The sequence below is a fragment of the Oncorhynchus nerka genome, linkage group LG13 (genome assembly GCF_034236695.1).
Source record: "Oncorhynchus nerka isolate Pitt River linkage group LG13, Oner_Uvic_2.0, whole genome shotgun sequence".
Taxonomy (NCBI): domain Eukaryota; kingdom Metazoa; phylum Chordata; class Actinopteri; order Salmoniformes; family Salmonidae; genus Oncorhynchus; species Oncorhynchus nerka.
Genome location: NC_088408.1, coordinates 4,088,398 through 4,103,760, shown reverse-complemented (window position 1 = coordinate 4,103,760; position 15,363 = coordinate 4,088,398). Strand labels below are relative to the sequence as shown.

General features: G+C 44.2%; 1 protein-coding gene across 4 annotated transcripts in view; it reads right to left on the bottom strand.

The window, feature by feature from the left end:
• Positions 1-2,248, bottom strand: part of aldh8a1 (aldehyde dehydrogenase 8 family, member A1) — a 29,558-nt gene extending 27,310 nt beyond the window's left edge. For all 4 annotated transcript variants that reach the window (XR_010465510.1, XR_010465511.1, XR_010465512.1 and 1 more), the window contains exon 1: positions 1,861-2,248. Coding sequence is in view for 1 of the 4 variants with exons in the window: in XM_065026129.1 (XP_064882201.1) it covers positions 1,861-2,007 (147 nt within the window). In the remaining 3 variants the exon portion in view is untranslated. The remainder of the gene's footprint in view (positions 1-1,860) is intronic.
• Positions 2,249-15,363: the final 13,115 nt, after the last annotated feature.

Genomic DNA, 15,363 nt, shown 5'->3' with positions numbered 1-15,363 from the left:
CTCATACCATGCATTATGTCAGCTCATACCATGCATTACGCCAGCTCATACCATGCATTATGTCAGCTCATACCATGCATTACGCCAGCTCATACCATGCATTACGCCAGCTCATACCATTTATTACGTCAGCTCATACCATGCATTACGTCAGCTCATACCATGCATTATGTCAGCTCATATGAAGCATTATGTCAGCTCATACCATGCATTATGTCAGCTCATACCATGCATTATGTCAGCTCATATGAAGCATTATGTCAGCTCATACCATGCATTACGTCAGCTCATATCATGCATTACGTCAGCTCATACCATGCATTATGTCAGCTCATATGAAGCATTATGTCAGCTCATACCATGCATTATGTCAGCGCATACCATGCATTACGTCAGCTCATACCATGCATTATGTCAGCTCATACCATGCATTATGTCAGCTCATATGAAGCATTATGTCAGCTCATACCATGCATTACGTCAGCTCATACCATGCATTACGTCAGCTCATACCATGCATTACGACAGCTCATATCATTCATTATGTCAGCTCATACCATGCATTATGTCAGCTCATATCATGCATTACGACAGCTCATACCATGCATTACGACAGCTCATACCATGCATTATATCACCTCATACCATGCATTATGTCAGCTCATATCATGCATTACGACAGCTCATACCATGCATTACGACAGCTCATACCATGCATTATATCACCTCATACCATGCATTATATCAGCTCATACCATGCATTACGTCACCTCATACCATGCATTACGTCAGCTCATACCATGCATTACGTCAGCTCATATGAAGCATTACGTCAGCTCATACCATGCATTACGACAGCTCATACCATGCATTATATCACCTCATACCATGCATTATATCAGCTCATACCATGCATTACGTCACCTCATACCATGCATTACGTCAGCTCATACCATGCATTACGTCAGCTCATATGAAGCATTACGTCAGCTCATATCATGCATTACGTCAGCTCATATGAAGCATTACGTCAGCTCATACCATGCATTATATCAGCTCATACCATGCATTATGTCAGCTCATATGAAGCATTATGTCAGCTCATACCATGCATTACGTCAGCTCATATGAAGCATTATGTCAGCTCATATCATGCATTACGTCAGCTCATACCATGCATTATGTCAGCTCATACCATGCATTATGTCAGCTCATACCATGCATTATATCAGCTCATACCATGCATTATGTCAGCTCATACCATGCATTATATCATCTCATACCATGCATTATATCAGCTCATATCATGCATTACGTCAGCTCATACCATGCATTACGACAGCTCATACCATGCATTACGTCAGCTCATACCATGCATTACGTCAGCTCATATCATGCATTACGTCAGCTCATACCATGCATTACGTCAGCTCATACCATGCATTACGTCAGCTCATATCATGCATTACGTCAGCTCATATCATGCATTACGTCAGCTCATACCATGCATTACGTCAGCTCATATCATGCATTACGTCAGCTCATACCATGCTGTCTTCTACTTTCTCCAGTATGTATGGGGTTGCCTATAGGCCTTCAGTATTTAGTGTGTCAAATCACACAACGTGGTAGATTGGCCCACTTAGTGTAAGTACATGATAGATACATTGTATCGTAATATCATTACTACTACACTACATTGTAGCGACACTTGAACACGTAGGCTATCGGGGTTAACTACGCGCCCAATGCGCAGCTAAGGGATAAATGAACATTTAATGTCTGCAGCAACAAAATGCAAAACGACAGACAGATTCATCTGAGGACGACCATAGGATCACGCGTCGCTCCTAACCCCACCTCATCCGTTCCGCTGTCGGGCACTTTGCAGTAGACCTCCCCGGTGGAAGGGTCGTAGGAGTCGATGTGTCGGGAGCACGGGACGAACTTTCCTCCGATGTAGTTCTCAAGAACGAGGTGTGTTCGGTGGTCAGCGGTCTTCGACATGGCTCGGCTGGCAAATAGTGTTATTATGAAGACTATACTGTTAAAATAATGGCGAGTTGAGGTGGAGACCAGGATGAGAAAATACAAACCACCTGTGGAGATACTCGGCTCGCAGGTACAGATGTTCTCACTTCTCACGGTTCAATTAAAACGCGTGAAGTAACGGGTCCCTGGAGTCCCTCCCACTTTACAACCAGTGTCGGGGTCAACGTCCCAAAAGACAGACTATTCCCTACTTGATGCACTACTTTAGAACAGAACTCATAGGGCTCTGGCCCAAAATAGGGAACTATAAAGGGAAAAAGGGGAGGTCTTTAGGAAGCATAGTTGTCAGTGTTGTCATTCGGGTCATATGGTCCAAAGGTATTGTAGTTATTGTCATGGACCAATAGAAACTTCTAAAATTGTTATTGACGGGACAAGGCACCAATCGTTGTGGAGTGGAGGCGGGACGTTGATAATATACGATTTTCAATCATTTACATAGCATACATAAAATAAACTAGATTCACTTTTCTAGATCCCCTACAATACAGCCCCACAGTGGAGGTGTCATAATACCCATAAAACCTAGCAGTGAAATAGGGAAATGGTTCCAATCATTTTTCCACCATTCATTTCTCTCATAGGGGCCCTAAAATGTGTCAAAGACTCCAGCCACCCTAGTCATAGACTGTCCTCTCTGCTACCAGAGCTCCAAGTCTAGGTCCAAAACGCTTCTTAACAGCTTCCACCCTCAAACTATAAGACTCCTGAACAGCTAATGAATTGGCTACCCAGACATGCCCCCCCCTACTGCTACTCTCTGTTTATTATCTCACTTTAACTCTACCTACATGTACACTACCGTTCAAAAGTTTGGGGTCACTTAGACATGTCCTTATTTTTAAAAGAAAAGCACAGTTTTTGTCCATTAAAATAGTATCACAAATTGATCAGAAATACAGTGTAGACATTGTTAATGTTGTAAATGACTATTGTAGCTGGAAACGGGCAGATTTTTAATGGAATATCTACATAGGCGAACAGAGGCACATTATCAGCAACCATCACTCTTGTGTTCCAATGGCACGTTGTGTTAGCTAATCCAAGTTTATCATTTTAAAAGGCTAATTGATCATTAGAAAACCCCTTTTGCTGCTATGCTTGTGTAGCGTGGTTCATTCTGCGTTGTGAACTTTTAATTAGGACGCTGCCACAACTGGAGGTCTGCTAGTTGAATTTTCTTTATTTTCCCTGCACAGGAAGAGACAACACACATTACGTTAACCCTTGGCGCAGAATATATGGGAATTCCTTCAAGACTGTTGGAAAAGCATTCCAGGTGAAGCTGGTTGAGAGAATGCCAAGAGTGTGCGAAGCTGTCATCAAGGCAGCCCAAATAAATGCTTCACAAGCTCTCAGGCACCTTGCAAGCCCGAAGGTCAGGTCAAGGTATGGAGATACAGAAATACAGAAAACACGCCATGGACCAAACCAAAATAAACAAAACTTTTACAATCACATGTTTGTACAATATTGATATGAAAAGTGTTTATACACCAAAGAAAAACATTAGCTATGTAGCTGTTATTAAATATTTAAAAAACACACTGAATTATTATTATCATTATCAAATGATTAACATCCCCTCTTGACCTGGTCTATTTGAATTGGTCCTTGTGTGCAACTTGGTGCATAATCCAGGGGAACAACATCACACTGCTACATTAGCACAGCTGAAAACTGTTGTCCTGATTAAAGAAGCAATTAAAACTGCCCTTCTTTAGACTAGTTGAGTATCTGGAGCATCAGCATTTGTGGGTTCGATTACAGGCTCAACATGGCCAGAAACAAATACCTTGATTCCGAAACTCGTCAGTCTGTGTACGCTACTCCCTTCACAGAACAGCGCAAACTGGCGCTAACCGTGGACCGTCTCAGGAGGTTCTGGAACGTGGACCGTCTCAGGAGGTTCTGGAACGTGGACCGTCTCTGGAGGTTCTGGACCGTCTCTGGAGGTTCTGGACCGTGGACCATCTCAGGAGGTTCTGGAATGTGGACCGTCTCAGGAGGTTCCGGACCGTGGACCGTCTCAGGAGGTTCTGGAATGTGGACCGTCTCAGGAGGTTCTGGAATGTGGACCGTCTCAGGAGGTTCTGGACCGTGGACCGTCTCAGGAGGTTCTGGATCGTGGACCGTCTCTGGAGGTTCTGGAATGTGGACCGTCTCTGGAGGTTCCGGACCGTGGACCGTCTCTGGAGAACAGGGCTCCGGGCAGCCGAGCGGAAATGGAGGAAAACTCGCCTCCCTGCGGACCTGACATCCTTTCACTCCCTCCTCTCTACATTTTCCTCTTCTCTCTCTGCTGCTAAAGCCACTTTCTACCACTCTAAATTCCAAGCATCTGCCTCTAACCCTAGGAAGCTCTTTGCAACCTTCTCCTCCCTCCTGAATCCTCCTCCCCCTCCCCCCCCTCCTCCCTCTCTGCAGATGACTTCGTCAACCATTTTGAAAAGAAGGTCGACGACATCCGATCCTCGTTTGCTAAGTCAAACGACACCGCTGGTTCTGCTCACACTGCCCTACCCTGTGCTCTGACCTCTTTCTCCCCTCTCTCTCCAGATGATATCTCGCGTCTTGTGACGGCCGGCCGCCCAACAACCTGCCCGCTTGACCCTATCCCCTCCTCTCTTCTCCAGACCATTTCCGGAGACCTTCTCCCTTACCTCACCTCGCTCATCAACTCATCCCTGACCGCTGGCTACGTCCCTTCCGTCTTCAAGAGAGCGAGAGTTGCACCCCTTCTGAAAAAACCTACACTCGATCCCTCCGATGTCAACAACTACAGACCAGTATCCCTTCTTTCTTTTCTCTCCAAAACTCTTGAACGTGCCGTCCTTGGCCAGCTCTCCCGCTATCTCTCTCAGAATGACCTTCTTGATCCAAATCAGTCAGGTTTCAAGACTAGTCATTCAACTGAGACTGCTCTTCTCTGTATCACAGAGGCGCTCCGCACTGCTAAAGCTAACTCTCTCTCCTCTGCTCTCATCCTTCTAGACCGGCTGCCTTCGATACTGTGAACCATCAGATCCTCCTCTCCACCCTCTCCGAGTTGGGCATCTCCGGCGCGGCCCACGCTTGGATTGCGTCCTACCTGACAGGTCGCTCCTACCAGGTGGCGTGGCGAGAATCCGTCTCCACACCACGTGCTCTCACCACTGGTGTCCCCCAGGGCTCTGTTCTAGGCCCTCTCCTATTCTCGCTATACACCAAGTCACTTGGCTCTGTCATAACCTCACATGGTCTCTCCTATCATTGCTATGCAGACGACACACAATTAATCTTCTCCTTTCCCCCTTCTGATGACCAGGTGGCGAATCGCATCTCTGCATGTCTGGCAGACATATCAGTGTGGATGACGGATCACCACCTCAAGCTGAACCTCGGCAAGACGGAGCTGCTCTTCCTCCCGGAGAAGGACTGCCTGTTCCATGATCTCGCCATCACGGTTGACAACTCCATTGTGTCCTCCTCCCAGAGCGCTAAGAACCTTGGCGTGATCCTGGACAACACCCTGTCGTTCTCAACTAACATCAAGGCGGTGGCCCGTTCCTGTAGGTTCATGCTCTACAACATCCGCAGAGTACGACCCTGCCTCACACAGGAAGCGGCGCAGGTCCTAATCCAGGCACTTGTCATCTCCCGTCTGGATTACTGCAACTCGCTGTTGGCTGGGCTCCCTGCCTGTGCCATTAAACCCCTACAACTCATCCAGAACGCCGCAGCCCGTCTGGTGTTCAACCTTCCCAAGTTCTCTCACGTCACCCCGCTCCTCCGCTCTCTCCACTGGCTTCCAGTTGAAGCTCGCATCCGCTACAAGACCATGGTGCTTGCCTACGGAGCTGTGAGGGGAACGGCACCTCAGTACCTCCAGGCTCTGATCAGGCCCTACACCCAAACAAGGGCACTGCGTTCATCCACCTCTGGCCTGCTCGCCTCCCTACCACTGAGGAAGTACAGTTCCCGCTCAGCCCAGTCAAAACTGTTCGCTGCTCTGGCCCCCCAATGGTGGAACAAACTCCCTCACGACGCCAGGACAGCGGAGCCAATCACCACCTTCCGGAGACACCTGAAACCCCACCTCTTTAAGGAATACCTAGGATAGGATAAAGTAATCCCTCTCACCCCCCTTAAAAGATTTAGATGCACTACTGTTCCACTGGATGTCATAAGGTGAATGCACCAATTTGTAAGTCGCTCTGGATAAGAGCGTCTGCTAAATGACTTAAATGTAAATGTAATGAGGTTCTGGACTGTGGACCGTCTCAGGAGGTTCTGGAACGTGGACCGTCTCAGGAGGTTCTGGAACGTGGACCGTCTCTGGAGGTTCTGGACTGGGGACCGTCTCTGGAGGTTCTGGACCGTGGACCGTCTCAGGAGGTTCCGGGCCGTGGACCGCCTCAGGAGGTTCCGGACCGTGGACCGTCTCAGGAGGTTCCGGACCGTGGACCGTCTCTGGAAGTTCTGGACTGGGAACTATCGCCGGAAGCCTGGTGCGTGGGGCCGGCACTGATGGTGACACACACCTCAGGGAGAGTGCTGGAGAAGCGCACTTGAGGCCAGAAGCGTGGACCCGGCACAGGTTGCACCAGACTGCTAACCGGATCCTCTGGTCAGATGTTGAGCAGAACAAACTTGCACAACATCTCTCTCATCTCACTCTCTCCCAACCTCGCCATTGCCTCCCAGACAGTCTCTGGCTCTTCCCCCTTCCCCCCAAAATAATCTTGGGGTTTCTGTGGCCGTGGTCTGACGACACGCTCCTCCAGAGTTTGCCATTCGGGCTCTGGCACTCTCCTCGACTGGCCACCCCTTGTGCCTCCCCCCCCAAAAATATTGGGGTTGTCCTTCGGCTTTCTGTGGCCGCGAACCCTATCGTCGTCGCCGTCCTCCATTATCTCCTTCTGTCTGTCTCCAAGGAAGGCGATCCTGTCCTGCCAGGATTTCCTCCCAAGTCCAGGATATTTTCTCCTTAATCTCCTCCTGGACACGCTGCTTGGTCCTTTGTAGATGGGATATTCTGTCACGTTCGCTGGAATAATGGTCGGACCAAGGCGCAGCGTAGAGTTACACATTATTTATTAGAAAGTGAAACTTAGCAAAGACAAAAATAAATAAATAAACAAACAACGAACCATGACAACAGAGATGCTACGTGCACTAACTCAAAACAAATATCCCACAAACACAGGCGGGAAAAACACTACCTAAATATGATCCCCAATTAGAGACAACGAATACCAGCTGCCTCTAATTGGGAATCATACTAAAACACAAACATCGAAAAAAACAACTAGAACCCCACATAGAAAATATAAACTAGACTAAACCCCTAGTCACGCCCTGACCTACTCTACCATAGCATATAAAGGCTTTCTATGGTCAGGACGTGAGTAGAAGATTTGACTATGTACAGACTCAGTGAGCATAGCCTTGCTATTGAGAAAGGCCACCGTAGGCAGACCTGGCTCTCAAGAGAAGGCTATGTGCTCACTGCCCACAAAATGAGGTGGAAACTGAGCTGCACTTCCTAACCTCCTGCCAAATGTATGACCATATTAGAGATACATATTTCACTCAGATTACACAGATACACAAAGAATTCAAAAAACAAACCCAATTTTGATAAACTCCCATATCTACTGGGTGAAATTCCACAGTGTGCCATCACAGCAGCAAGATTTGTGACCTGTTGCCACAAGAAAAGGGCAACCATTGAAGAACAAACACCATTGTAAATACAACCCATATTTATGTTGATTTAGTTTCCCTTTTGTACTTTAACTATTTGCACATCATTACAACACTGTATATAGACAATATGACATTTGAGTGTTATGTTTACTGTTCATTTTTATTGTTTATTTCACTTTTGTTTACCTATTTCACTTGCTTTGGCAATGTTAACATATGTTTCCCATGCCAATAAAGCCCTTTGAATTGAAAATGAATTGAGAGAGAGAGAGAGAGAGAAAGAGAGAGGAGAGAGAGTGAGAGTGAGAGAAAGAGAGAGAGAGAGAGAGAGAGAGAGAGAGAGAGAGAGAGAGAGAGAGAGAGATAGAGAGAGAGAGCAAGAGAGAGGAGAGAGTGAGAGAAAGAGAGAGAGAGAGCAAGAGAGAGAGAGAGAGAGCAAGAGAGAGAGAGACAGAGAGAGAAAGTAAGAGAGAGAGAGAGAGAGAGAAAGTAAGAGAGAGAGCGAGAGAGAGAGAGAGCGAGAGAGAGAGAGAGAGAGTGAGAGAGAGAGACAGAGAGACAGAGAGAGAGAGAGTGAGGGAAAGGAGAGAGAGAGGAGAGAGAGTGAGAGAAAGAGAGAGAAAGAGACAGAGAGAGAGAGTGACAGAGAGAGAAAGCGAGAGAGAGAGAGAGAGAGAGAGAGAGAGAGAGAGAGAGAGAGAGAGAGAGAGAGAGAGAGCAAGAGAATATTTTGTATTCTTTCAATAACACAAGGTGGCAGTGTTGTACCATTAAAACACAGCTCCTTTGAACAGTGCATGTCTTGTTGGGCGGGGGGAGGGGGCAGTCTAAGATAGCGCAAAGCCCTGTGTGGTGGGGACTTTTATATTGAAAAGCATAAATCTGGCCCTGAAGAGGGAACACAATCTGATTCGCTCCTTGATATCACAGAACACACAACCGACACTAGAGGAGACTCATTAACACCACAGTACAGGGTTAATACAGACACTAGAGGAGACTCATTAACATCACAGTACAGGGTTAATATAGACACTAGAGGAGACTCATTAACACCACAGTACAGGGTTAATATAGACACTAGAGGAGACTCATTAACACCACAGTACAGGGTTAATACAGACACTAGAGGAGACTCATTAACATCACAGTACAGGGTTAATATAGACACTAGAGGAGACTCATTAACATCACAGTACAGGGTTAATACAGACACTAGAGGAGACTCATTAACACCACAGTACAGGGTTAATATAGACACTAGAGGAGACTCATTAACACCACAGTACAGGGTTAATACAGACACTAGAGGAGACTCATTAACATCACAGTACAGGGTTAATATAGACACTAGAGGAGACTCATTAACATCACAGTACAGGGTTAATACAGACACTAGAGGAGACTCATTAACACCACAGTACAGGGTTAATATAGACACTAGAGGAGACTCATTAACACCACAGTACAGGGTTAATACAGACACTAGAGGAGACTCATTAACATCACAGTACAGGGTTAATACAGACACTAGAGGAGACTCATTAACATCACAGTACAGGGTTAATACAGACACTAGAGGAGACTCATTAACATCACAGTACAGGGTTAATACAGACACTAGAGGAGACTCATTAACATCACAGTACAGGGTTAATATAGACACTAGAGGAGACTCATTAACACCACAGTACAGGGTTAATATAGACACTAGAGGAGACTCATTAACACCACAGTACAGGGTTAATACAGACACTAGAGGAGACTCATTAACACCACAGTACAGGGTTAATATAGACACTAGAGGAGACTCATTAACACCACAGTACAGACACTAGAGGAGACTCATTAACACCACAGTACAGGGTTAATACAGACACTAGAGGAGACTCATTAACACCACAGTACAGGGTTAATATAGACACTAGAGGAGACTCATTAACATCACAGTACAGGGTTAATACAGACACTAGAGGAGACTCATTAACACCACAGTACAGGGTTAATATAGACACTAGAGGAGACTCATTAACATCACAGTACAGGGTTAATACAGACACTAGAGGAGACTCATTAACACCACAGTACAGGGTTAATATAGACACTAGAGGAGACTCATTAACACCACAGTACAGACACTAGAGGAGACTCATTAACACCACAGTACAGGGTTAATATAGACACTAGAGGAGACTCATTAACACCACAGTACAGGGTTAATACAGACACTAGAGGAGACTCATTAACACCACAGTACAGGGTTAATATAGACACTAGAGGAGACTCATTAACACCACAGTACAGGGTTAATACAGACACTAGAGGAGACTCATTAACACCACAGTACAGGGTTAATATAGACACTAGAGGAGACTCATTAACACCACAGTACAGGGTTAATACAGACACTAGAGGAGACTCATTAACACCACAGTACAGACACTAGAGGAGACTCATTAACATCACAGTACAGGGTTAATATAGACACTAGAGGAGACTCATTAACACCACAGTACAGGGTTAATACAGACACTAGAGGAGACTCATTAACATCACAGTACAGGGTTAATATAGACACTAGAGGAGACTCATTAACACCACAGTACAGGGTTAATACAGACACTAGAGGAGACTCATTAACACCACAGTACAGGGTTAATACAGACACTAGAGGAGACTCATTAACATCACAGTACAGGGTTAATACAGACACTAGAGGAGACTCATTAACATCACAGTACAGGGTTAATACAGACACTAGAGGAGACTCATTAACACCACAGTACAGGGTTAATATAGACACTAGAGGAGACTCATTAACACCACAGTACAGACACTAGAGGAGACTCATTAACACCACAGTACAGGGTTAATATAGACACTAGAGGAGACTCATTAACACCACAGTACAGGGTTAATACAGACACTAGAGGAGACTCATTAACACCACAGTACAGGGTTAATACAGACACTAGAGGAGACTCATTAACATCACAGTACAGACACTAGAGGAGACTCATTAACACCACAGTACAGGGTTAATACAGACACTAGAGGAGACTCATTAACACCACAGTACAGGGTTAATATAGACACTAGAGGAGACTCATTAACACCACAGTACAGGGTTAATATAGACACTAGAGGAGACTCATTAACACCACAGTACAGGGTTAATATAGACACTAGAGGAGACTCATTAACACCACAGTACAGACACTAGAGGAGACTCATTCACACCACAGTACAGGGTTAATATAGACACTGGAGGAGACTCATTAACACCACAGTACAGGGTTAATATAGACACTAGAGGAGACTCATTAACACCACAGTACAGGGTTAATATAGACACTAGAGGAGACTCATTAACACCACAGTACAGGGTTAATACAGACACTAGAGGAGACTCATTAACACCACAGTACAGGGATAATACAGACCAGACATTACAGGGATAGAAATACACAGTCTTAAACATTCACTTGATCTTGATGATGTTCAGTGGGGTTAGAGGTCAGAGGTCAGGGGTTAGTTTGATTATATTGGTGATTGTTAATGGGACAATTGATGACTACAACCATCGTATTACTAACACTAGTTTAAAGGATAATTTATGTTTTAAACTGGGGTCCACATTCATGTTATTAACTGGGGTCCACATTCATTATAAACTGGGGTCTACATTCATGTTATTAACTGGGGTCTACATTCATGTTATTAACTGGGGTCTACATTCATGTTATTAACTGGGGTCCACATTCATGTTATTAACTGGGGTCCACATTCATGTTATTAACTGGGGTCCACATTCATGTTATTAACTGGGGTCTACATTCATGTTATTAACTAGGGTCTACATTCATGTTATTAACTGGGGTCTACATTCATGTTATTAACTGGGGTCTACATTCATGTTATTAACTGGGGTCTACATTCATGTTATTAACTGGGGTCTACATTCATGTTATTAACTGGGGTCTACATTCATGTTATTAACTGGGGTCTACATTCATGTTATTAACTGGGGTCCACATTCATTATAAACTGGGGTCTACATTCATGCTATTAACTGGGGTCTACATTCATGTTATTAACTGGGGTCTACATTCATGTTATTAACTGGGGTCTACATTCATGTTATTAACTGGGGTCCACATTCATGTTATTAACTGGGGTCTACATTCATGTTATTAACTGGGGTCTACATTCATGTTATTAACTGGGGTCTACATTCATGTTATTAACTGGGGTCTACATTCATGTTATTAACTGGGGTCTACATTCAATTAAATTAACTGGGGTCTACATTCATGTTATTAACTGGGGTCTACATTCATGTTATTAACTGGGGTCTACATTCATGTTATTAACTGGGGTCCACATTCATGTTATTAACTGGGGTCTACATTCATGTTATTAACTGGGGTCTACATTCATGTTATTAACTGGGGTCCACATTCATGTTATTAACTGGGGTCTACATTCATGTTATTAACTGGGGTCTACATTCATGTTATTAACTGGGGTCTACATTCATGTTATTAACTGGGGTCTACATTCAATTAAATTAACTGGGGTCTACATTCATGTTATTAACTGGGGTCCACATTCATGTTATTAACTGGGGTCCACATTCATGTTATTAACTGGGGTCTACATTCATGTTATTAACTGGGGTCTACATTCATGTTATTAACTGGGGTCTACATTCATGTTATTAACTGGGGTCTACATTCATGTTATTAACTGGGGTCTACATTCATGTTATTAACTGGGGTCTACATTCATGTTATTAACTGGGGTCTACATTCATGTTATTAACTGGGGTCTACATTAACTGTGATGTACAGTATTTAATTAATCTTGATGATGTCCATGCCAGTGATGGTCAGAATAGATCGTGCTGCTGTCCCGTCCAGAGGCTCATCGTGGAGACAGGCTATGTGCTCACTGCCCACAAAATGAGGTGGAAACTGAGCTGCACTTCCTAACCTTCTGCCAAATGTATGACCATATTAGAGAGACATATTTCCCTCAGATTACACAGATCCACAAAGAATTAGAAAACAAATCCAATTTTGAAAAACTCCCATATCTACTGGGTGAAATACCACAGTGTGCCATCACAGCAGCAAGATGTGTGACCTGTTGCCACAAGAAAAGGGCAACCAGTGAAGAACAAACACCATTGTAAATACAACCCATATTTATGCTGATTTATTTTCCATTTTATACTTTAACCATTTGTACATCGTTACGACACTGTATAAAGACATAATATGATATTTGAAATGTATTTATTATTTTGAAACTTCTGTATGTGTAATGTTCACTGTTCATTTTTATTGTTTATTTCACTTTAGTTTATTCTCTATTTCACTTGCTTTGGCAATGTTAACATATGTTTCCCATGCCAATAAAGCCCTTTGAATTGAAAATGAACTGAGAGAGAGAGAGAGAGAGACAGAGAGACAGAGAGAAAGAGAGACAGAGAGAGAAAGACAGAGACAGAGACAGAGAGACAGAGAGAAAGAGAGACAGAGAGAGAAAGACAGAGACAGAGACAGAGAGACAGAGAGAAAGAGAGACAGAGAGAGAAAGACAGAGACAGAGACAGAGAGACAGAGAGAAAGAGAGACAGAGAGAGAAAGACAGAGAGAGACAGACAGACAGACAGACAGACAGACAGACAGACAGACAGACAGACAGACAGACAGACAGACAGACAGACAGACAGAAAGTGAGAAAGAGAGAAAGAAAGGTAGAGGCCGAGTGAGAAAGAGAGCGTGAGAAACAACATTGGAAATGGTAACTTTAATTTAGACTGTGCACTGAGTCACTATGTCGCCACGCTGACTAATACCGTAGCAACATCACCATGGTTATCAGCCACACTCGGCACTTTCACTACTGTCAGTCACAACACGACTCAGACCCACGTACACTTTCAACATCATAACAGAAGAGAGAAGATACACATAAAGACATGGTATCAGTCAATCTCTCTCAGCTACTTCTCATATCTCTGTGTGCTTGAAGCATCTTTATGTCGATAATTATTATCCAACGGGCCATGGACACAATGGATGTTCTTTTGTTTTGCAAACAGAAAATTGTATAAAACATTGTTGAATTGTAACATTATATATATATATATTTTTTTTAAGCGTTGTGGACTTGAATAAGAGAATGTGAGCGTATCGATCTCGGACAATAAAGATTTGTGGAATCGAATACGAAAGCTTGTGTCCGTTCCGTTCTGGTCCAAAAGGCAGGGTCCAGAGTACCAGGATGTAGAACTTAGAACACTTAGTGGTCAGGTTCTATCCAGATATACCACTGGTCGGGACATAGAACACGTCAGATTCTTGGGAGAGAACATAGAACAGCTATAACCCAACGTAGAACACTGATATAGAACTCTTAGTGGTCGGGATGTAGAACACTGTGGTAGAACTCTTAGTGGTCGGCATGTAGAACACTGTGGTAGAACTCTTAGTGGTCGAGATGTAGAACACTGTGGTAGAACTCTTAGTGGTCGAGATGTAGAACACTGTGATAGAACTCTTAGTGGTCGGGATGTAGAACACTGTGATAGAACTCTTAGTGGTCGGGATGTAGAACACTGTGATAGAACTCTTAGTGGTCGGGACGTAGAACACTGTGGTAGAACTCTTAGTGGTCGGGATGTAGAACACTGTGATAGAACTCTTAGTGGTCGGGATGTAGAACACTGTGGTAGAACTCTTAGTGGTCGGGATGTAGAACACTGTGGTAGAACTCTTAGTGGTCAGGATGTAGAACACTGTGGTAGAACTCTTAGTGGTCGGGATGTAGAACACTGTGGTAGAACTCTTAGTGGTCGGGATGTAGAACACTGTGATAGAACTCTTAGTGGTCGGGATGTAGAACACTGTGGTAGAACTCTTAGTGGTCGGGACGTAGAACACTGATATAGAACTCTTAGTGGTTGGGATGTAGAACACTGTGGTAGAACTCTTAGTGGTCGGGATGTAGAACACTGTGGTAGAACTCTTAGTGGTCGGGATGTAGAACACTGTGGTAGAACTCTTAGTGGTCGGGATGTAGAACACTGTTATAGAACTCTTAGTGGTCGGGATGTAGAACACTGATATAGAACTCTTAGTGGTCGGGATGTAGAACACTGATATAGAACTCTTAGTGGTTGGGACGTAGAACACGGATATAGAACTCTTAGTGGTCAGGATGTAGAACACTGTGATAGAACTCTTAGTGGTCGGGACGTAGAACACTGATATAGAACTCTTAGTGGTCGGGATGTAGAACACTGTGGTAGAACTCTTAGTGGTCGGGATGTAGAACACTGTTATAGAACTCTTAGTGGTCGGGATGTAGAACACTGATATAGAACTCTTAGTGGTCGGGACGTAGAACACTGATTTAGAACTCTTAGTGGTCGGGACGTAGAACACTGATATAGAACTCTTAGTGGTCGGGATGTAGAACACTGTGATAGAACTCTTAGTGGTCGGGATGTAGAACAGTGATATAGAACTCTTAGTGGTCGGGATGTAGAACAGTGATATAGAACTCTTAGTGGTCGGGATGTAGAACACTGTGATAGAACTCTTAGTG